We start from the raw sequence: 24,614 nt of genomic DNA on the forward strand, positions 1-24,614 counted from the left end.
ACACCATCGCCGGACCTTCGTTGTCAAGGCCGGGAGACAGTGCATGTTAGCCGGCTGAAGCCTTATTTCGACCCCCTCATCTTCTCTGCTCCCTGTGTCGCCAGGATGGTCCCATATCACACCCAGGGCCAATGCAATGAAGCAGACGCGTTTCGTGTTTCCGATAGCAGCTCGGAGACGACGAGGACGACCCGTGCTGTGATTAGCAAGAGAGCTCGGGCTGTTCGCTGCTGCTAGGCTGCTGTTTATCTGCTGCTCAACACCTTTATTTAAACATCATTACAAAACAAACAAACAAATAAATAAATAAATAAATAAATTTGACTCAAAATAAGAGTTGATCTGACACTCGAAATGATTTCATTCAACAGCTGATTTAAAGCCCGTGCGAGTTTTAAACCTCCAAATTTGAATTGAGCTTGGGTGTGCAATGCTTCGAGATTCAGCAAGTCTAGCCAATGAGTTCGAAATCTGAGTGATTCCGATATTTTCTTAAACGAAGTTTCTTGAAAAAGCGCTCAACAAACTTGCTGTGTTTTACGCAAAATTGTGATCTTCGTAACATGCCTTCAACTCAGCAGTAGTGAAATATAGTTAGATGTTTGCGTGTACCATAAGAACAGGCTGGAATGTCTGAGTAATAAGATGCACTACTATATATTTCACTATAATTTTCACTATATTTGTAACGGGACATTTATTTGTAAATGATGTTCACCCTCAACATAACTGCATTGATTAATCCTGTCGGAGAATGCAACAAACATCTATAATTTTGAGACAGCTGACCGCTCCCGTGCTGGATTGACTATTGAAATAAGGACCACGCTTCTTATAGTGTTATTTACGTGCTTTCCTGTGCTTTAGTGGCCCGATTGTGAGATTACAAGAACCATGGCTCCCAGTAAACTCAGCCATTCCAGAGTCTGTAACCGCCGCTTCGTAGCTAAACCATACACTACGTTAAGTACACTAACTCATAGGTATAGTGGGTAGACGTGCTCTAAACGTAATTTCCCATAGGCAATTTTCTTCACATCCTCATGTCTGATCCACCAATGGCAATTTACTGCTAGTTTCTTGTTATCATGCTGTTTTTTACGTCTATTCTCTATTTTGTTCCGTTATCTTATCTATCTTTAATTTGCAGCATCAGAGACTAAAGACCAGTGCAATAAGTTTTATCTCTCGATACAAATCGCTGCCCGCCGTTTGACCCGGCACTGAGCTGGCAGTCCTTTCTGTGGTCGCGTTGATTCACTAAAGTTTGCCGACCCACCAAAGCCGCCGCGCTAAGAGGGCGGGTCACTCCACGCCGTGAGAGTTCTTCTCGTGCCTCCTGGCGCCCACGCGCTGAGTGAACATGTCGCCGCAGACTCGACACGCGTACGGCCTCTCTCCGGTGTGCGAAAGCATGTGCCTCTGCATCACGTCCTTCCTGTTGAAGCCCGTCCAGCACTCCGGACATAGGAAATCCTCCGAGACTCCCAAGTGCGTCCTCCGGTGACGGGACAGGTGGGACGAGTTCGAGAAGCGGCGGCCGCAATCTTTGCACTCGTACCCCGTCCTGGCGTGGATCCTCACGTGGGAGGTGCGGGCGTTTCGCCGGGTGAAGCTCCTCTTGCAGATGTCGCACACGAAGGGTGGCTGCTCCTTGGTCTCTTTTCGAGAACCCATCCTGCAAACGCAGAAACTGATGCTCAGGAGAGACTCCAAGAGCAGACCCCGACAATACAGACAATAACCAAAATCATCGTGCAAGCAGAAAGAGGTTGTCTTGGATACGGTGACGAAACTGAGGGAAATTTCAACCTCACATATACAGGCCGATTGGGGTGTGTTCAGCTGGAGGCTGCCTAGAATGTTTAATGCAAAGCATTGTCATCCGTGTCTTCCAGCACTTTCATGCGTAAAGTGGCGTTTGATTGAGCCAATCCCGTAGACAAACCAATCTAGCCACTAAATATTTAGCAATGGTTACTATGCTTCGTAAGACAAAATTAGTAGAGGAAATAGGGATATATATATATATATATATATATATATATATATATATATATATATATATATATATATATATATATATATATATATATATATATATATATATATATATATATATATATATATATATATATATATATATATATTGCGCTGTTTGCCGCAGACAACGCTTAATTTCAGAGAGTTCGCTGAAACACCCTGTACACGTAGCAATGAATTTGAAGTGGTCATGCAAGATGTCCCTTGTAAAGCAGCAGGAGAAGATCGATTAACATTCGATTAGATGAAAGATGGAGCTGCTATTATGCTTGAAAAGCCTGCGGCCTTTTATACGCAGTTCCCGATGACTTCAAGCATACCAGAGAGCTGGAAGAATGCCAAAGTTATACTAATTCATAACAACGGTGCTGTTAAAGAATTGAACCAATATAGGTCCATTAGCTTGGTTTCAGTATTGTGTAAAATATCCATCAAGATAATTTTCTATAGAATTCAGGAAACTCTTGGCATCAATAAGCCAGAGAATAGGCTGTATTCAAGAGGGGATATTCTGCAATGGATAAAATTCATGTCATCACTCAGGTCATTGAGCATTTATGCGGAGTACAATCAACCTCTTTATATGGCTTTCATAGAATATGAAAATACATTCGATTCAGTTGAAGTACCAGCAGTCATGGAGGCATTGCTTAATCACTTAGTACACGAGGCATACGTCAATATCTTGGAAAATATCTACAAAGATTTCACTGCTATCTTGGTTCACAACAAGAAAAGCAGCAAATAGCCTATCAAGAAATGGGCCAGGCAAGGACACACAATCACTGCAATGGCGGTTACTGTATGCATAAAAAAAGCTATAGTGTTATTAGGCTGGAAAGGCTTTGGAGTGAGGATCAACGGTGAATATCACAATACGAGTGTTTGATTTGCATAATTCTAGGTGACATTATGCTGTTCTGCTATACTGGAGATGAGTTGCAGCAATTCACTGTGGTCCTTAAACCAAGAAATTAAAAGAATTCAGTTGCCAATTGTTATAAAGAAAACAAATCCAATGCTAAATATCTTGGCGAGGGAACAAGAATTCATGATCGCCCGTCATCCTCTAGATTATTTGCAGCAGTGCATTTATCTAGGACATTTACTCGCAGGGGACCCTGATCATGAGAAGGGAAATTGCCGAAGAATAAGTGAGATAGAGTACTTACGGCATGCATTACTAAATCTTGTCTGGAAACTTATCCCTGTCGTTTAAAATAAAGGTGTACTGTCATTGCATTCAACCGCTGCGAAAATATCCGGCCGAAATTTTGAGGCTAACAAAGAAGCCCGAGAACAAGTTAAGAACAAAGGAAAGAGCGATGGAAGGAAAAAAGTTATGCGTAACTTTAGAAGACAGAAAGAGAGCAGTGCGGATCAGAGTGCGAACGTAGATAAACAATATTCAACTAGACATAACAGAAAAAATGAATGTGAGCATGCCATGTAAGGGGAAGAGCAGATAACGGGTGGTCAATCAGAATTTCAGAATGGGTGCTTAGGGAAGGAACGCAGTCGAGGACGGCAGAAAATTAGGTGGGCGCGGAAATGACGAAATTCGCAGGCACAAGTTTGAATGGGCTAGCGCAATCGAGGGGTAATTTAATATAGCTGGGAGAGGGCCTTAGTGCTGCAGTGGACACAAACATAGGCTGATCATGATAATTATTAAGATGGATGGCAGTACATGTATATAAATGCTGCATGAAATTACACGCTGCAAAACGAGACAATTGTACCCATCGCGTTTGGCTATGCAAACTCTTCAGGAAAACTTAACTTCACATAGATTCCGCATATGTGCGTGATTTGCATAATTCTATGTACAGTTTCTTGTTTCTCGGCATATTTTCGTGTGGAACAGGTGTCCGAACAAGCAAATCTGTACATTTACTACAGTTGAGACTACACTTCGAGCCGATTCGTTCGACGCATGTCGTCCTGTGTGTTAGCATTTTGGCTACACTGCAGCAGAGCCATCGGCTGCAGCGACACTTAGCAAAAACCGGGAAGGTTCGAAAAGAAAGCCTCCTCAAAGAAATACAGATCGAAGCGTTTCGTATTATGCCGACGTTTAGACGCGTAAAATTTTTGGGTGTTTTTCGCGGGAATGAAGCTTTGCCTGCACGATACCAATACTCGCACGAGTTATGAGTGCGCACCTGATAAACAAAACAGTAGTATCGCAGGTGCGAATGCTCACGCTTTCCTAACGAACGATGTTAGTCCCATTTGTACTACGGCTTACCCACTTTGCGATGACTGCTGCCCTTTTGGATTCCTTCGTGCATGCCCGTAGCGTCGGTGCCTGTTCAGGAAGTCTCTCGTCGTGAAAGAAGCGGAGCACATGTCGCAGTCGAAAGCCGAACTGGAAGTGGTAGGCACGATTTCTTCACCTGCAAAAATGACGTGATTGAGGCCCGTCAGAAGGTTGCCTGACAATCCTTAGGAACCGGGTTCCTAAGGCTGCCAATAACAATGGCTGCTATCTTCCCATGCCAGACTTACCTCGCCCCGCAGATATACTCACAGTAAACAAGAAGCGAGGCTTCATTAATTTGCGTAGGCAAGCGCTACAGAGAAGATAACCTTCTGAAATAATTTTAATGAGCGCCACTAGCCGAGTGAGAGAACGCACACCGCCGTACGACACTCGCGATTAGCGGCAGGCAGCTGGATGCGCACTGTAATGGTGCAGCCAGCATACTCCACACGAGGGTTGAACGCATGTTTGCTGGCCGCGATTAATGTCTTGAGGCTTTATCGCACACAATCTGTCCGATAAGTCTGCCTACAGGTAAGGCCGCTGTCACCATTCGAGCAGATAGAGCGGTTGGTTGGTTTTGAACCGGCCGCTTGGTGAAGCTGAGAGATGAAGTTTAATGATAATTCGTAGGTGTGTCGGTGACCAGAACAAATGGTCAACTGTTGAGCAAAGGAGAGAGTACAGATAATCTTGCTTTGGTATTGAATGATAATAGGGGCAGGTAGCTTGGGGAGCAGTTTATGTCGTGAGGATTATCAGCGAGCTGATACACACACTGCCCTGAGTTCATATGAGAGACGTGCATTAGACGCAGGGACGTTTGACACATAGGAGGCACAGCTGCTGTCTGGCCAATACTCGTTGTGGAGCGCGGCAAGCCTAGCTAAAGTACAGAAATGTACTGGAACTGCTACAAGCTTGGAAGTGCTACAAGAATTGTAGCATATATATATATATATATATATATATATATATATATATATATATATATATATATATATATATATATTGCTGCCTGAATATTACGTGCTGAAAAGCGCGTATGGGGGCTCCTTACACTTGGGATGTACGAGGGCGAATCGGAAAGTCTTCGCCCCTATTGTTTTAGCCAAATCATGGCTGTAAGCGAAATCAATATATCCATTCTCAGCAGTGGACCTTTCTTGGACCAGCGCGGCCTTATCTGCCGATAGCTCCACGGCACGGCGCTGCTGTCAGTTGTTGAAGATGGCGCTTGTGCTTCCCACGTGAAGCGTTATTCGTTTTCTATGGAGCATAGAACGAACGCCCTTCGAAATCCGCAGGGAAATGCAGCCCACGCATGGGGAAAGGTGTCTGGTTTGAGAAGTAGGAGGTGGTGGCTTTGTGAATTTGCAAAAGGCCGTGAAGACTTGCACAACAATTATCTTTTGGCGTGCCAGCGTTTGTCGCTGATTGACAACATTTCTCAAAATTAGTTCTGCAATGGGACAAATGTCTGAACGGATGTGGGGACTATGTGGAAAAATAGTGTAAGGTACGTAGAATGTAGTGCGTATATTTTTAATTACCTGTACGTATCATATTTTGGCGAATAAAAATAGGGGCAAATACTTTCTGATTCGCCCTTGTACTTAAGCAAAACGCATTATCGTTCCAGGTATTCCGCGACAAAGGTCAGACCCCAGCCGAAGCGTAGGAATTAATACGCCGATTTTTCATACCTGCGTCCTCAATCTACACGTGCCTGTTCAACTACCAGATTCTAGCCGACTCTTACGCTATACGCAATGCCTATGAATCATGGCTGGACGACGTCGAAAAGAATGAACTGGAAGTTCCCCGATACGACTGTGTCAACGGTAGTGTCAGGAGGCATGCAGACCAGGTATATCTTTCAACACTACGACCCTCTTCGAGAGGGTACTCCTGCATTCACTACCTAATGCGGCGAAGTGATACGTGACGTACGAGGACTTCTAGACTTAGTGCTGCCATCAACGATGACACATTTTCTTCACGTACGAGCGAATTATTTAGTTTGCAACAATGGACGTATAAAGTTTCACAAGTAAAATAATCTACTGGTTCTCACCATGACGGTACATTTCGAAATACGCAAGATATACGCTTCTGCCCTTTATCCGCTGTGTCAAGCGCCGACATGGAAGCCGTAGTGAAACGTTTCTCCACCAACATAACAATGGCGCGTACGATTACCACAGCCGCCTATGCAGCTGCCGCTTCTGTCGTCGCCTCCGACAAGTGTTCTTTCTTGACAATGCCTTGGAATGATTTCCGTCAGCTCATGTCCTGGCTACAGACGGACTTCAATGAGGGCGAGCCAAATTAGCAGCTGTGCTCCCGGAAAGCAGCTGACGTGGCGTCTACCTCCTGGCTCGACCACATGCCCAGCTGTCATGCAGGTCAAGGGTCTTCCGCATTTAGGCCATCTGCACCGGAAGTACCTGTGCGTGATCCCTCCATCCTACAACAGCCTCCGCAAGTGAAATCGACCAGCATAATACCTGCTTCCAAACCCAAGAGACCGCTACGCTTCACACGAAAGAGGTCGGGCAGTGTTCCGCTTTCTCATGAATACTCTCTACAAAAGGGTAGCCAAGCGAAAAGCACCACTACTTCTCGGAATTGATTACTTACTATACTTCAAATGAAAGCACTGCCAAAAACACTGGCTTGTCAAAAATGGACAACTTATTCATAAGCTTGAGAAAGGGGGCTAACCGAGGGGCCCAATTTTTAATAATTATACCATGACAAGCCAGAAAACAAAGACGATAAGGACAACATAGGGGAAAAAACTTGTACTTACTAGTTGAATTAAAGAAATGATAAATTAATGGCGATAAAAGCGGATGAAAAAACACCTGCCGCAGGTGGGGAATGATCCCACGTCTTACGCATGCGAGCATCGCACCCGTAATTCGCTTTTAACCTGCGTCCCCTCAACATGGTAGCGATTGACATGACTTTTCACGTGTGTCCCATCATGAAGCTTTGTTTTAGATGCCACGAAATATGATGCCTTACAGTTGTGCAAGTCTCCTAACTGCATCCCAAGACGTTCCCTGGTTTTCAAAGTTCTGCCCCAACCACACTTCTCTTTTTATGGTGCTTCTCCGGGCGATTACACAAAACCTAGATAAGAACATTGGTGTACCCCATTGCGGTCAACTAATCTAATGGGAACACCTAGAGCGGTATGACCGCTTCGCATATTCTCAGCAAGGTCGAAATCCTTAATCTGTTAACAAGACGAGCGTTTCTACCTCGTTAGCAGGGATGCAATGGCTTCGTTCCATTCGTATGTAATTTATGCGAAGGAAGCCATCATCTTCGTGACTGAGGAAGAAGCGTACGCTCATTTTATTCCCCAGATACATGAAACTAGAAAAGGTTTAGTCTAATTTGAACGATAACGCACACCCACCTTAAATGCGACTACAAATTTATTTGTCTTTACTCTACGAGCGCTTCGCTGTTGATCCGTCAAATAAGGAAGCGCATACACCCAAAACAGATTGCATATACCTAAATCTCTAATGTAATCTGCATAAAGAAAGCTCAAAAGAGAAATAACGCGGTTCAGTGAATAGTTACAACACTCGTAACTACTCAGGAAAATTTAAAGCCCTTCCATACGTTGTACTTAACATGGCACCTTTTCCACCAAAACACAAGCATACTGGACTGCAGAGTTACCTCGAGACATAGGGAAGCATAGGTGGCAACGGCAGTATCACACTTTTAAACTCATTAAGAAATATTTCGCGTAGGCTGTATTTGATTCACATGTATTTTCCTTCCCATAGACGTTTTTCATAGCGTTCTCCTTATGGTGGCTAACTTAAGGTCGCTGGGTAATTGTAGTCATGCCCGGCCAGCTGGCTGAAATTATTCGCACCACTCGTAAAACAGTTATATCTCTTAGGAGCGCTCGTAAACGTAATTTATTTTATAGACTTCAATTACCAGAATGACTTTAACCTTTTCCTACCCGTAAAGAACAACGGGTCAATTATTTTTCGCTTAATAGAAATTTTCTGTGACGTAGAATTCCCCGTGGAAGGAAATTTGAAAGAATATCTGCAAGATCACACAAAAGCCAGTTCACTGCCATTTGAGGCTCGAACGGGTTGCCTAAGGACAAAAAAAAAGTTACGACAGAATTCCACTCACGATGAGCGTCAATGGCAGCGCGATTAGCATATGATCAACGTAGCGAAATACCATATTTCTGAAGTCACGTTTATGTGACATGTGAAAGGGCAATTCTGAGACATCCGTTGCTTCGACTATATGGGACATACTCCGGTACCTTCCCACTTTGCCTATGGCACTCGATTGCCAAGGTCGCCCATGAGCATGGCGGCGAGTGCATGACGCTAGCTCAGTGACAATTATGGAATGACGAAGAATAAATTACATGGATGTAATGGTGAAGGCGGTATAACGACGATGGCCTAACGACAATCAGCCGCCGAGTCCGAAATGATGACGATGACCTAACCACCCCAGCGTGACGACGAGGACATGAGGACAATGCGAAGACAGAAAGTTCTGGACAACGATTAGGGTACGAAGACAACGGGTAAAAAAGCTGGAATGAAGACGATGGCACGACTATGAGGCATGGCAGCGATGGCATGACAACAGCTGCAAGATAGCGTCTGACGACTACACAACGAGGAGATGACATGACAAAGACGGCATAATCAGTATTGAATGATGACAGCCTGAATCCAATAGAATTGCGAAACGACGACAATGAGATGACTTACTTAGGTGATGACGATGCTAAAGCGACAGTGCCTCGAGGTATGTTGACAACGATAAGACGATGATTGTGCGATAACGAGGGCGTGACGACGACGACATGATTGTTTAATACCGAAGTTTGAACGACGACAGTGTGATGACCATTGGACGATGGTATGGAAATTATTGCATGATGACGATGCAGTGACGACAATGGCACAACTGCAGTGCGAGGGCAGTGGCGTGCGACAACTATATTTTGAAATCAGTATAACAGCGATAGCATGTCGGCGATGGCGTGACAACGACTCATGACGAAAGTCGGGTCATGAAGCTGGAGTGACGTTCGCACAAACACGGCGGTATGGCAATGACGGCATAGCAACGGGTGCACGATCGCGGCTGTCTGACGACGAACAAGAGCAACGATGGCATGACAACGGCGCCATAATTACGAATGAATGACGACAGACAGCATAATTGCGATAGAATGATGAAGACAACGTAGTGACCTCGATAAAAGTATGAAGGAGGTATGGAAATGATGGCATGATGACAATGCGATGAAATTAGCGAAGTGATGACCGCCGTCAAACGACATGCCATGAGGCCGGCATGATGACAATGACAAGATGGTGATTGTGTGAGCACTATGGCATGATGACACTCGGCTGAGGAAGTTAGGACGATGACGATGGAATGACCGCGACAGCAACACAAGCAATGGTAACACAACGAAAGCATGACGACGACTGTATGACGATGACATCATAACGACGAAGGCATGACAATGGTATAAAGACCAACGGATGGCGACTACTGTATCACCGCAATTATTTGAAGACTGTATCACGAAGCCTGTACGACCACAATGGCATGACGAGAGTCGCATGACGAAGCTTGAGTGACGACCATGGAACGATCACGAAAGGCCTCACGACCGTCGTGTGACAACGAGTGCAAAACGGCTATATAACAACGATGGCATGACGACGACGGCTTCAAAAGAGTTCGATGGCAAAGCCGGAGTGATGAAGATGAAATTATCAACGTTATCACGACCGCGAGCACATACCTAGCGACCTAAGCTATTGTCACGTGGTAGTGACGTTTGAGGACACAGCAAGAAAACTGTGAATGGCGAAACTAACTTTATTGGGCGAATCTGTGGCCAGAAAAACAGGCTACACTCAGTGCTCAACGAAAACGGCGAACACAGTCGGCGATCGTCGAAAATCTCATGAGCAAGTCTATCGCGTCGGCTTTTATAGATCAGTCGTCGAATGTTCCAGAATAATCGCTGGGACCCGCGTGCCTTCCACAAAGTTCTATGCCATTCGCGTCGCGCATGCATGCAATCAGATTACACAAGGTTCGGCGACAACAGACAGCGGATAGAAGCATAGATAACATTCTAGAAACTTCCGATACTGCAGACGCGTCCTGCGCCGAACGATAACATTTCTTAGACAGTAAAAGCGCTCACACGTAAAAGATAAACAAGTTCATGTGTCACTATTATACACTTGGTCCGCTATAATTAGTCATATAAGGCGTGCCGACGATGTCATGAACATAGTGAAATGCTGAAGCTGGAATGACCATGACGAAACAACCACGACGACATAACGACACGACCACATGATCAGTGCCCCTTCTGGTAGACAACTTGGGCCTCTGGATCGCGATAAGAGGACAGACAGACAGACAGACAGACAGACAGACAGACAGACAGACAGACAGACAGACAGACATAAATAGATAGATAGATAGATAGATAGATAGATAGATAGATAGATAGATAGATAGATAGATAGATAGATAGATAGATAGATAGATAGATAGATAGATAGATAGATAGATAGATAGATAGATAGATAGATAGATAGATAGATAGATAGATAGATAGATAGATAGATAGATAGATAGGCATGCTGAAAATGGCAGAATAGGGCTGATTGCTAATCGCCTTGATACACCGACACGGATCTATAGCAGGCGATGGCCCAATGCGGTCTTGTATCGTGCCTTTAACGGCGTTGTATCGAGGAGGCACGAAGCACAATGAGAGAGGAACAAAGGCAGATAACAAAACAGACGATCGCTACCAGTTTGTTAAAGAATACTAATAAAGAGTTAGTTGTGCTTTGTCTCAATACAGCTCTACACCAGTCACCGGTGTTCATGTTGTCATGCTTTGTTCAGCACGCATGAAGAAATACCACGAATCACCTACACCATATTACCGGTTCGCACATCGTGCCTGTGCTTCGTGAACTTCTTCAGAAGCACTGAGAGAATATTTATGAATCCCTAGCCCGTAGCAGAAACGTGTAGAAAGGGGCGCGGTGCACGCGCAAGCAAAGAGACTCGTTTGCTGTGTGTAACAAGCATATGACGCCCCCTCCGGTAAATCTTTGTTGGCCCGCCAGGCTCGGTGGCCTACCATGCTCCGTAGGCAACATTGGGCACCGCACCCAATAAACACTGACGAGCACAGTTGCTCGGCGGTCAGTCATCGTTCGTCAAAACCACGCTGCGGAGCGTCCATCTAACGGAGGGTGCCTCGAGCCCTCCCTTGTTCACGACCCTGGGCGGATCGTGACACTGGCGACGAGTACCCACGGATCGTCCAACGCCGCCGGGAGCGGCGAAACACCACCCCCCGTTGCTGCCGCCATGCCGCTGTACGGAAGGCTCGAGACGTTCAAGGGAGATGGGTCCGCCTGGCCAATTGATAAGGAACGAGTCCACATGTTCTTCCGGGCAAACGACACACCCGAGGCCAAACAGCGGGACATTTTTCTGGTCAGTTGCGGGACTCGCGTCTTCAGTCTCCTGCTCGACCTTCTCAAGCCATCCACGCCGCATGTTAAGACGCTGGGTGAGCTGCTCGCCATACTGCGCTCTCATTTCAACCCAGCACCGTCCACACTAATGGAGCGCTTCCGCTTCAACAATCGGAGCCACCGGGAAGGAGATACCCTCGGGCAGTTTGTTGCTGCGCTACGAGGGTTAGCGAGTGCCTGCGTTTTCGGGGACCAGCTGAACTCGCTGCTCCAGGGCCATTTCGCCTGCGGCATCAAACACCGCATCATGGAGACGCGACTCCTGGAGCTTCGTGACCCTTCGCTGGACGACGCCGTGAAGGCAGCGCTAGCAATGGAAGCTGCCGCTAAGGACGCCGGCGAGATTGTCCGTGCGACAAGCTCACCGTCGGCGGAAGCGGCGGTCGACAAGTTAGCGACAAACGGCAATACCTGCGGTCATTGTGGTGGTGCCGACTCCCCCTCACAGTGCCAGTTCTCTCAAGCACAATGCTGCACGAGCGGGAAAACTTGGCACCTGGCACGTATATGCCGAAGGGGGAGGACGAACAGCAAACAGCAGCAGCAGCCTGGTTCAAGCCCAGGTACCACACAAGCCCTCGGCCAGGGTAGCCGTTGCAAGGGTACGCGGCGGGGGCGTGCGGCAGCAGGCTCAAGTTCTTCCGCGGCCAGGCTCCCCGTCGTGGCCGAGGACCCGCCAATTTTCGACATGTGGCACACATGCCTTGTACCGTCGTCTGTGCCGCCGTACATGCTGACCGTCGAAATCTGCGGGCACCCCATATGCATGGAGCTGGACACAGGGGCCAGCGTGTCTCTCATGGCTAGGAAACGGTTCAAGCGTACATTCGCCGGCGTGTCCGTCGAGGCTTCGGGCGTGATGCTGCGCAGCTATTCCGGGCAGCTCACCCTGGTCCAGGGTCAGGCACAGGTCAGCGTTCGCTGTGGCGACAGGGAGGCAACCCGTCCTCTTAACCAAGGGGTCGTCGCCGACGCTGCTGGGCCGAAACTGGGTTCATGCACTGGACGTTCGTCTGCCAGAGTTCCAAGAAGCCAGTCTGCATGTGCTGAAAGACGGCGTGGGAGCCGTCCTGGCACACCGGGACAAGGATGGCCAGGAACGCCCTGTGTCGTTTGCTTCTCGTCGCCTTCATGCTGCAGAACAACAATACTGCCAGCTGGACAAGGAAGGCCTGGCCCCCATGTTCGGTGTCGAACGCTTCCACCAGTATCTGTGGAGCCGGAAGTTCGAGGCGGTCACGGACCACAAGCCGCTGTTGGGGCTGCTGGGGCCTGACAAGGCAGTTCCCGCAGTCCCGTTCAGGCATCACCTCGAGTGGTACGCTGGGCCTTGTGGCTGGCAGCTTATAGTTACCAGCTGGTTTACCGTCCGGGAAAGGACCTGGGACCTGCTGATGCCCCGAGCTGCCTCTCAGAGGTGCCTGATGCTGTTCCGGAACCTGCTGAAGTGTTCACGCTGGAGCACGCGTACCTGGAGGTGCTCTCCAGATCTATGGTATCGCAAGCGGCCAGCCGGGACCCAGTCCTGTCTCAGGTGGTCAAGGCGGTGTCCCGTAGGGAGGAATTGGTTCAGCAGGCCTATAGCCACAAGGCCGCTGAGCTGAGCTTGCAGCAGGGCTGCCTACTGTGGGATTCCAGAGTGGTGATCCCACAAAGTCTCCTGTCCGGGGTCCTGCAGTTGCTGCATGCGGGCCATCCTGGCGTGGAAAAGACCAAGATGGTGGCCCGGTCCCATATTTGGTGGCCTGGCCTGGACCAGGACATCGCTCGAATGGTGCAGAGCTGCCAAATCTGCCAGGAACATCAGCAGGCCTCACGTCATGTGGAAATCACCCCCTGGCCATTCCTACAGAGACCCTGGTCCCGCCTGCATGTGGATTCTGGGAGCCCTTGCTGGGCCATTACTTCCTGGTGGTGGTGGACGCCTTTCCGAAGTGGGTGGAGGTTCTACCTGTCGCCATTCCATCAGCAGGTGCGACCATTGCAGCGCTACGACAGGTATTCACAGCCCAGGGGTTGCCAGACGTCATCATGTCCGACAATGGTCCTGCTTTTGCCAGCACAGAGTACCTGGCCTGGCTGACGAAGAACGGAATCCGCCGGAATATAGTTCCGCCGTTCCACCCTGCTTCAAATGGCGCAGCCGAGCGCGTAGTGCAGACCATCAAGGACAAGCTCAAGAAGAGCCAGACTGGGAATTTCCGGACGCAGATTGCCCGGATACTGTTTCAGTATCGGATAACGCCCCACGATGTCACTGGCCGTGCCCTCTGTGAGCTCTTGCTGAGTTGGATGGTCAAGACACCCTTGGACGTCTTGCATCCGGAACTCCGATCCACAGTGCGCCTGAAGCAGCTAAAGCAGAAGCTGGCTGCTGACCGAGGGTGCCGTCTCAGGCCTTTGCTGGAGTCGGGAGCTCCAGTTTTCGCCAGGAACTTCCGTCCTGGCCCACCCTGGTCCGACGGACAGGTGGTGGCTCCTGCCAGTGCCTCATCGCTGCTCATCCGCATGCCAGACGGCGCCACGTGGCACAGACACGCCGACCATGTTAGGCCTCGCCTCGGGACCTGGCCAGTATTCTCGACTGCCACTTCCGAGTTACATCCCGCAGGAGGACTAGCGGCAGCACCAGTCGCTTCCAACGGAGCGCCACCCAACTCGGAGGCGGCAAGCTTTGCCAGTGGTGCGGCGCCCGTAGGGCCAGTGTCGAGCCCGTCACCACTCACAAGGCCAACCACTGCGGACTCTCCGAATGGAGCGAGGCTGTCTCAGGCGGCACATGGCGTTGCCACACCCGGCCCGTCATCACCGGTGTCCAGGCGGTTTTAGGCTTGTAGCGCAACTCGGAAGAGCAAAAAAGGAACGAGGTAGGGGTTCCGGAACCTGCTGAAGCGCTCACTCTGTTTCCCGTTCCCTTTGATTACCCCTACCTCGTTCCTTTTTTGCTCTTCCGAGCTGCGCTACAAGCCTAAAACAGTCATGACATACCAACTCGCCCAAACTGCCACGCTGGTGTCCAGGCGGAGTACTCGACGGCGGAGGCCACCGGACCGTTACTCGCCTGTGTAGCAGGCACTGTCGACCGGGCATGCGGAGGCAGAGCCTCCCACTTTGAACTTGGACGTTGGTTGTCGACAAACAAACTGGAGGTAAGGGGATGTAACAAGCATTTGACGCCCCTTCGGGCGTAATCTTCGTTGGCCCACCAGGCTCGGTGGCCTGCCATGCTCGGTAGGCAACATTGGGCACTGCACCCAATAAACACCGACGAGCACAGCTGGTCGGGGCCCGGGTCAATTATCGTTCGTCACCACCACGCTGCGGAGCGTCCGTCTAACGGAGGGTGCTTCAAGCCCTCCCTTGTTCACGACCCCAGGCGGGTCGTGACACTGTGTTGTGGTTGTATAGGTAAGGGACAAACTACCAAGAGAAAACCGTGGTTGTCTCGTGTACAGCCTCGTGGATTTTTTTTCTATAATCGCGCAAGCCTTGACGGCATGGAATGACAGCCCCTCATAACGACGCGAAAGAGCCAGATTTGCGACAGTGGGCGCAAGTGCTTAAAACACTGTCCGCTCCGAGCGTCGCTTGCTGCGCCATTTACTTCACCAGTGCGCACACGCTTCCTTTCCTATCCGTGCGACCTCATCGTTCACGACAATACCATGTGTGTGCTGATGAATTTCCTTTATTTGCACCAGCCCCAGCAAGACGCAAAAAAAAAAACGGAAAGCGCGCCTCAGATTGCACATCTCGATGATGCACGTGATGCGCACCACGCCGCTTTTATGCAAACAGGAAAACGCAGACAACCTGGGCAAGAGCATGTGGCCCCCTTGAAGTGAACGACGTATTAGACTGCTCTCTGATCGCATGTTTGCACTATCACCGATCACGGCTCTTCTCGTCGTTTTGGGTGCCGACTTGGCCTGCAGGCGACACTCGCGCGATTTATTAAAAATATATTATATTTCCTTACGCTGGATTGCAGACAAATAAAGCAAGATATAAACTTTTTTAAATAGACTGAAGTAATGCATAGGAATGACAATGTGAAAAATGTTCGCGTTCCCGTACAACTTTAATGAAAGCGTCAGGAAACGCGTAAATGGTGCAGCTTTTACGTCAGCTCACCGCAGACGCCAGCGGCGGCCTCACAGCAATGACACAGCAGTCTAGTTCGCTCAAGTGCCGCAAACGGCCACCACTCGAAGGCATATCATCCCAATTGTGACGGTCGTGAACGCATGATTAAGTCCAATCGCGATAGCATTTATATGATCACTCGAGGCGCTTTTTTTTAAGCAAATAAATGTACGGTAAGCTCATGTTTTGTGAATAATGCTAAAGAGCACACCGTGCCTTCGGTCATCGCTGTGCTGCCAAGGTATCGGTGGTGCACGTGCGGTATGCGTGTGGAGGGTTAAAACGCTGAGACGTGAGAGATGCGCCAGGGTTGATTCAAATGGGTCGTGAAGCTTCGGCCGAAAAGCGGTCCAGAACCATGTTGTCAATGATGTCACCAAGGCGCTTATGGAAACAGCGATCGAAGAGCGACTAGGTGAAAAGTGCACAAGCATTTGTAAATAAAAATAAAATAAAATCAACACTCAGCCTAATTTCATTCAGCGCAAATAAAATTCTTAATAAATTTTAGATACATACCGTAAGAAAAGAAAAGAACAATAAATACACCCTTTTTAGCACCCGTTAAAAAAAAGGGGGCGTTAACTCCGAAGTCGATTGGAATACAAATGCAGCTGCTGTATTGTGTACAGAAAGGTGTGCTTGTTGAACTGCTACTGCACGCCACCCCTCCTCACCTCGCCCCTAACCCGCTAGGTTGTTTGTTTGTCAAAGTAGATCTGAATTACGGTGACGTTTTGTTGGCAAATTGTGTTTCATCGTCGGTCAACGTGTTCAGTCAAAAGTAGGGAGTTACGACCCCCGGATAACTCTTCACTTGGCCGTCTTCGTTCGGCTGCGCTGGCTGATGGACTACGCGTCCAACAATGCGGCAAGCACCTAGCAGCCGAAGCTTTCTTCGGCCCCCAACGAAATGGTATTCAGGCCGTGAATATGACTGCGGCAGCGGTGTGACTGGAGTCTTGCTGCAGCGCTTTCCGCATTCAAAGGTCGAAACGGCCATCTGGTCGAATTGTGGGGCATTTGAATATATCGTTCTAAAGGCAGGCAGCCTAGCATCGCAACGCCAAGGCCACTACGCCATCACACTGAGTCGTTATGTTAAGCATCCGTCTACTAACGGGATCGAAGGAACTGGAAATAGAGATGAGCAGGACCGAAACATGAGTAAATGTATACAGTACGTGCCGTCGGCGACTCATTGCTGTAGATGAGGGCGGGACTATAGTTTGCACGCTACAGAAAGCGCGCCCGACTGCAGTTCGCGCTCTAAGCGGACGCCATCGCAGAGTTCGATGGTGTCTGCTCTACAGTGAAAACGTTGTATATCTTTTTTTGCAATGTTTTTTTTTTTTCTCACCTCGCCACTCCAGCGCGGTTTCAACTACGGGTCTATTCTTTGAAATACTTCGAGCGCAGCCTTTAGCATACTGCTTTTTTTTTTCACAAGAAGTAAGCACGTCTCTTGCCCTGTGCGCATCCGCGAAGTGTGCACTGTACTATCGAGTGTTGAAACATCTATAAGCAACCACTGCTCGCGCTGCATAATGCTGTGCCTAGTGGTTTACATAGCATGCCATTCTTACAACGCATCAGTGGACCGCATCACTGGACACTTGTCTATTATCCGTGATTACGCAAAAAATCACGACATAGTAGTTGTATAAATTTCGGTCGATTTTAAGTGCCTTTAAACCACACATACCTGCTAATACAACACCCTAAGACAATCAGCGGTTCGCTCATGAGAGTATGCCACCTGATATCCCTTGTCCTGCAGGTGTTAGATAGCAGCTCGCCCACTCGCGCATGGTAGCAAATTGAGTGCGCATACGCCTAAAAGAAAGCACCGGCAGATGCAATCGTAGTGCATTCGGTAACCAGTATTTATTCTCTGGAATGAGAAAATGCACGCGTAAATGGTATTCAGTTCATTTGGGTGGTACCCCTACATCTACGATTAATACGTGCCGAAACACCATGAAACACCATGAATAGCAGCCACAGCATCCGACCGTCGCCTTAGATGAGCTGCCTGCGCCGTTTTTTTTTATTTATTTATGTTTCGTGTACACTTTCACTCGCGCCATTTTCAACTGTTGTGTACAGTTGAAACGCAAGCATGTGAAAGCTTTGCCGATCGTGCAACCTGTGGCACCCGCTGGGCACAGCAAGATCGAGCAATGCAGCTACCTGTTGCACTGCAATTGCTCATCTGCAAGCTTTTGTAAACTTGTTTTCCGACACTACTATTAAAACCCCACGTGCCTCGGTGCCTTTTCAGCTGCGGCTGTGAAGGCAGCGATACGACTTGTCACGACTGTCTGCTTCGGTCGCCTCGCCATTGCTGCTCACATAATATAGTTACCTGAACCATGCAGACTAACCGAGAACCGTAACAGCGCCTTATTCGCTTGCTTAGACAGGTAAAATAAAAAAAAATAGTTTGTGCAAGTAGTCGTGCAAATTATTCACGCAAAATCCACAATGTCTGCGTCATTCTATACAATGAACGCTGTCTTTGAAAATGTATCGGGCCAAAAAAAAAAAAAGAATAAGGATGGAGGATTCTGTATATGCGGTAGTTGCAAGAGATATCGCGATACACCTTGTGGGCAATGATAAAAGTGCTATAAAAGCGAGCGGAAGGCTTCGCTATAAAGTCGGGACCCTAGTGTTCAATGCACCAAAAGTGATACGTGGGCACCGGCGATGCCGCATGATAGCGCGTCATATTGTATTAACCACGCACCTAATCTAAGCGCACAGCCACAGGGCTAAACGAGGTTCCCGTTAGGCTGATAAATGAACTAGGACCAAAAACAAAGGAAGCTCTGGTGAAAGCAGTGGAAAAAACTTTAAAAGACAGACCAATACCAGACAGTTGGCGACAAAGTAGAATGAATTTATAAATGTAAGGGGGACAAAGAATTCGCTCGTATAGACCGTTGACCATTACATCGGTAATATACAGGCTTGCAATGCAGGCAATCAAATTAAAGCTTCAAGCAGGGGCAGAGAATAATGGCATTTCGGGAGAGCTTCAGAATGGCTTCAGAATAGGTAGGCGTTTGGATGATAACTTGTTTGTCCTTACTCAGTGTATTGAAATATCAAAAGTACAACACAGACCGTTGTATGTTTCCTTCTTAGACATTACAGGAGCCTACGACAACGTAGACAGCAACATTTTGTGGGATATTCTGGAAGGGGAAGGCTTAGGTAACGATTGTCTACAGCTTTTGAGAGAGATTTACCTAGAAAATACCGTTTGCGTTGAATGGGAAGGGATGAGGAGCGAGGATAAAGTTCATATCAACAAGGGACTGAGCCAGGGGTGCCCTTTATCACCGCTGCTGTTTATGATGTACATGGTGAGAATGGAGACGGCGCTAGAGGGAAGTAATATCGGGTTTAATCTCTCATACAAAGAGCCGGGTACAGTAATAGAGCAGCAACTCCCAGGTTTATTTTATGCGGACGACATTGTGTTGCTAGCTAACAAGCAAAGTGACTTGCAACGTCTGGCTAATATCTGTGGACAGGAAGGCAACAATTTAGGTTTGAAATTTAGTGTCAGAAAGTCAGGTGTTGTGGTATTCAATCAAAACAGTGAACAGACAGTTGAGATACAGGGCCAAGAAATACCTCGGGTAACAGAATATAAATACCTTGGTATATGGATAAACGTAGGCAACAGATATATGGAAACACAGGAAAAAACCATTACAGTAAAGGGGAAGAGAAATGCAGCCATAATGAAGCACAGAGCGCTATGGGGATACAATAGGTACGAGGTCCTCCGAGGTAAGTGGAAAGGTGTAATGGTTCCAGGACTTACTTTTGCAAATGTGGTTGTTTGCTTTAAATCATGGGTACAATCAGGAGTCGACGGGAACCAAAGGTCAGTGGGTCGCCTCGCATTGGGAGCTCACGGGAAGACTACAAATGAAGCTGTGCAGGTTGATATGGGCTGGAGTAGTTTTGAAGTGAGGAAAGCTCGCAGTAAAATTGAGTATGAAGAACGGCTGAGAAATATGGAAGAGAGTAAATGGGCTGGGAGAGTGTTCAGGTATCTGTACAGAAAAAATATTCATTCACAGTGGAGGAAAAGAACTGAGAAGCTTACCAGCAAGTATGCGGCCTGTAGGGTGGGCAACACAGCAACAAGGAAGGTCAAACGGAAAGTCAAAGATGCTGAAATAATCTCATGGGTGGCGGCAATGGAAAAAAAAACCTGCCATGAGTAACTACTTAAGTGGAAAAAACGAAATCAGGAAAGAAACCATTTATGATAACTCAAAGGGAAGCTCATTACTTTTCGAAGCGAGATCTCGATGCCTGAGAACACGCACCTATAAAGCGAGATATAAGAAGGAAGAAGAAGCATGTGCTTGCTGCGGTAAAGCTAGGGAAACGACGGAGCATGTTTTATTAGAATGTGAATACGTCTACCCAGCGGTCTATTTAGGCACCACTGGCCTCTTTGAATCCCTTGGGTTCAGCGGGAGCAGTGGTAAAGCAAACATGTCCGCAATAGGCATTAGTAAGAGGCGATTGGATGATTGGTGGAAGAAAAGTAGGGAAACGACAAAAGACGGAGACGTACAAAAGCACAGTTCGCAATAGGGGATCAGAAAATTTGGGCGTGGTAGTTCATAGTGTTTTTTCTTTTCTTTTTTCATTGTTTAACCTAGGTAGGACATTAGGCAGTATAATAGCAAGAGCTTGGTGGCGCAACCCACCGCCCTGTTCCAAAGGGGACGCTCATAACATCCATCCATCCATCCACCACCTAGGGATCTTGAATGTGCACACATGAAAGTAAGGGCACACAAGCACGTTTTTTTCGTTTTTTCTTGCGTTTATTATTATTGACGGAAGTTATTGACGGAAAACTATCGGCCTATTTTCATTACATGCTCCGCGTGTAAAATGTCGGAACACATAATATCGAAACATCTGGTTGTATATATAGAAAATAACAACTTATTCTACAGCAAGCAGCATGGCTTTCGCCAACGTCTGTCAACGGTGACGCAGCTTTTTGAGGTGTCTCATGCTTTCGAGCATTGCAATTAACAACAACGAACAAATTGATGTTATAGCAATTGATTTTTCGAAGGCTTCTGACCGGGTGTGTCACATAAAACTTATTGAGAAATTGTATAAACTTGGAGTCAATACACAAATTGTGCAATGGATCTATGCGTACCTTACAAATAGAAAGCAATATGTCCAAATAGCAGGCGAAAGGTCATCCTCATTACCTGTTTTATCAGGTGTACCACAGGGTTCGGTTTTAGGACGAATTCTGTTTCTATTATATGTAAATGACATTGCTAATGAATTGCATCCTAACATTGAACTGCGTCTATTTGCGGATGATTGCCTTATTTACTGTCGCGTTAAGAATGTCCAGGATCAAGTGTTGTTGAACGAAAGCTTGCAAAGAATTTATGACTGGTGCACGTGTTACGTGGGACATGAAAATTAATTTCGATAAATCAGCTTACATGACTGTATCTAACAAGAAAACCCCGTTGCTTTTTTCTTATAGAATAAATAATAGTCCACTTCAACATGTTAGTAAGCTTAAGTATCTCGGGGTTACAATCACGCACAATTTGAATTGGAACGCACACATCGAAAACATTTGTGGTTCTGCTCAACGCAAACTCGGTCTGTTAAGGCGAAAGTTGAAAGATGCTACACCCGAGGTAAAGCTCAAGGCGTACAAAACAGTTGTACGGCCTACACTGGAATACGCATGTATAGTCTGGGATCCGCACCAAGTGGGCTTGTTAAAAAAACTGGAACGAATTCAAAGACTATCCGCAAGGTTTATCTTTAATGCTTATCAAAGGACGCAGTCTGTAACTGCGTTATTATCTCGTGCCGGTTTGCCCGAACTGGCAACGCGCAGAAAAATAGCCAGGCTGAAATTCTTGTACCAATTATGTATAACAAGTAATTCAATTTGGACTCCAGGCTATACTTGCGTCCCCCCGGACGAATGTCCCCACGTACAGGTCACTCTCATGCTGTAATGCCCTATGTGCCGCGTGTTGATGCCTTCAAATTTTCCTTTCTTGTGAAAACCATAGTTGATTGGAACAAACTTGACGCAGATGTGTTTATTGAAACGCACACAACTGAATCATTTGAGCGTAAACTGTCATGTGTTTGCTGAATGCATTGTTTGTTTATTGCGGAACTGGTGTTACGTGTTTGTGGAAAATTTCTTTTCCCCACCCCTGTAACAGCCCGCAAGGGCTAACAGTTTTGGAAATAAATAAAATAAATAAGCCACCGCCAGAGCCAAAAAAAGAAAACTGTTGACATCGCACTCATCATTACATTCTCCACAGAGATGTCGCTCTGCAAGCGGTGATGTGCGCAAACATAAGAGCGCTACAAAACACGACTCGTAGGGTCTATACCGAAGGAAAACAAAACCAGCATACACTTACTTGTTTCGATGGTCACGGTGCACGTATCCGTCACAGCGATGCAAGAGATGTTGGATTGGCTGGTCTCCTCGTCCGATAGACGTCGGTGCAGCTCTTGCGAACCTTGCACGGATGACATGCTGACATGCGTGAGGTTGCGGACCTGCTGCCTCCTCCTTTTCCAACGCCCAGCAGATGGATATCTTCTTCTTCCTCACCGATCGTGGCATCAGGCCGCAGTAAGATGACGATGATGATGATGTCCTTGATGAGTTTGGTGCTTACCCACTCACGGGGATTGGCCAAGAGTCGGGCAGACTTTGCTTATGTGTTCAAAAAATGAAGGTAAAAATCTATAATTTTGTTACATAAATTTAGGCGAGGAAAAGTCAAAACGGTTCAGTAGATTGTCACGCGATGAAGAGAAAAAATATATATAAAAAATTATCTATAATATATAACTGAGGCAATAGAGGAGGAATGAAAAGAATAATACGGTCAATAATGAAATCGGTTTGATTCAATAATAAATTTTTCTAGGGCGAAGCACACATTCCTGTGTGAGTGTCCAAGCACAGACTCTCCGAAAAACAGCAGTACCGGAGTGTTCAATGGCAGGCCGAGCTGTCGCACTGTAATTTCTGATGTCATTTTCCTCATGGAAGAGAAACGCCGGCATTCCAGTAAGTAGTGCTCAATCGTCTCTAATGCATTACAAAAATGGCACAATGGGGATATTGCCAGACCAGATCAGCCGGCATTCCAGTAATTAGTGCTCAATCGTCTCTAATGCGTTGCAAAAATGGTACAATGGGGATATTGCCAGACCAGATCGGTGCATGTAAAATTTAGAGATGGGACTCGACAACGTAGTCTCGTTAATGTGACTTCCGTTTGTCTTGTTTTGCAAAATTTCCTGCTCCAAGAGAATTGTAAGTGGTGCAGTTCCAAGGATGATTTAAGGTTTGATTGTGATGTTAAAAGGATGTATCTTCTGAACCTGACGGACGTGATATAACCCATTGTTGGAGAAGGGGAAGCACCGGGCCGCTGATAGAAGCCTTGGCCAAGCTGTCTGCCACCTGATTCATAAATATGCCTTTGTGCCCAGGTACCCATATTAATCGTAAACTTCACAAAGGACTTGTAGCCAGTGAGTACGAAGTTTTCAATATGTGTTACTCGCCGGGAGCAGTAAGTGAGGTGCACAGCGACAAAGAATCTGTGATTATTACCGCGGTTGTCCTGGAAGATCGCAGCTTTCGAAGCTTTCGTAAAGCTAGGACAACAGCTAGGAATTCCGCTAGGTATATTGGAGTGAAGTCGGGAAGCCGAATAGAAAAATACCAGTCCAATGATGATGAAAAAATTCCAACTCCTGCCTTTTCCTCACTTTGCGAAGCATCCGTTGCTATAATTACGTTACTGTGGAGTTGATTCGAGTGATCCTGGAGTAAGCCGTTAAGAATATGCGAGGGAAGCTGCTTTGCAATATTTGGATATAGGTCATCATAAGTAATAACTAGTGAATTTTAGATGCTGTTTTACATGATTACATCATCTATATTTACGGTCTAACGGATTCAATAACGATTGTGATATAATGACTTGTGGCGTGTGAAACCGTGGCCATCTGACTCAAAAAAATTGGGCTCGTTGTTTGATGAAGGTGGACTGGAATCTTCTTAGTGGGGATTCATAGAGCCTCATGAATGTTTGAACGGTGAGTATTTTAAATCTCATTACAAGGGAAGGTAATCGTGATTCCTTGTGGAGCACAGCGTTGGCTAGAAACTTTGGCAGCCCCAGACATAAGCGAAGCGCTTCCCGTTCCTGCAAAACTAGTGGGCGTAGCTTGTAAGTCGCAGCGCCGGAGAATAACACACAGCCGAACTCTAGTATAGGTCGGATATACATGCGGTAAATCATTATGCGTGTGTCTCTGCGCATGCCCCATCGATAATTGCTTATCCTTCTTAATATCCCTATGGCACGAGAAGCTTTTGAAGTTATATGTTCAATATGCTGACGCCAATCAAGATTTCCATCATAAATAATTCCAAGGTACTTGACTTTTTCCAGTTGTGGGATAGTGGA

At 47.0% G+C, this 24,614-nt stretch overlaps 1 protein-coding gene across 2 annotated transcripts; it reads right to left on the bottom strand.

The window, feature by feature from the left end:
* Positions 1-574: 574 nt before the first annotated feature.
* LOC139051306 (endothelial zinc finger protein induced by tumor necrosis factor alpha-like) lies at positions 575-22,728 on the bottom strand. 2 transcript variants are annotated; one of them, XM_070528311.1, is made up of 3 exons: positions 4,555-4,753; positions 4,295-4,442; positions 575-1,678 (listed from the first exon to the last, which is right to left on the bottom strand). In XM_070528311.1, the coding sequence occupies exons 1-3, from the start codon at positions 4,598-4,600 to the stop codon at positions 1,306-1,308; spliced, it is 567 nt and encodes a 188-aa protein (XP_070384412.1). In that variant the 5' UTR covers positions 4,601-4,753; the 3' UTR covers positions 575-1,305. The 2 variants fall into 2 exon arrangements, with proteins under 2 accessions (XP_070384412.1, XP_070384411.1); XM_070528310.1 differs by lacking the exon at positions 4,555-4,753 and adding an exon at positions 22,539-22,728 and having other exon boundaries at positions 584-1,678.
* Between the last annotated feature and the right edge of the window lie 1,886 nt (positions 22,729-24,614).

The sequence above is a fragment of the Dermacentor albipictus genome, unplaced genomic scaffold (assembly GCF_038994185.2).
Source record: "Dermacentor albipictus isolate Rhodes 1998 colony unplaced genomic scaffold, USDA_Dalb.pri_finalv2 scaffold_11, whole genome shotgun sequence".
Lineage (NCBI taxonomy): Eukaryota > Metazoa > Arthropoda > Arachnida > Ixodida > Ixodidae > Dermacentor > Dermacentor albipictus.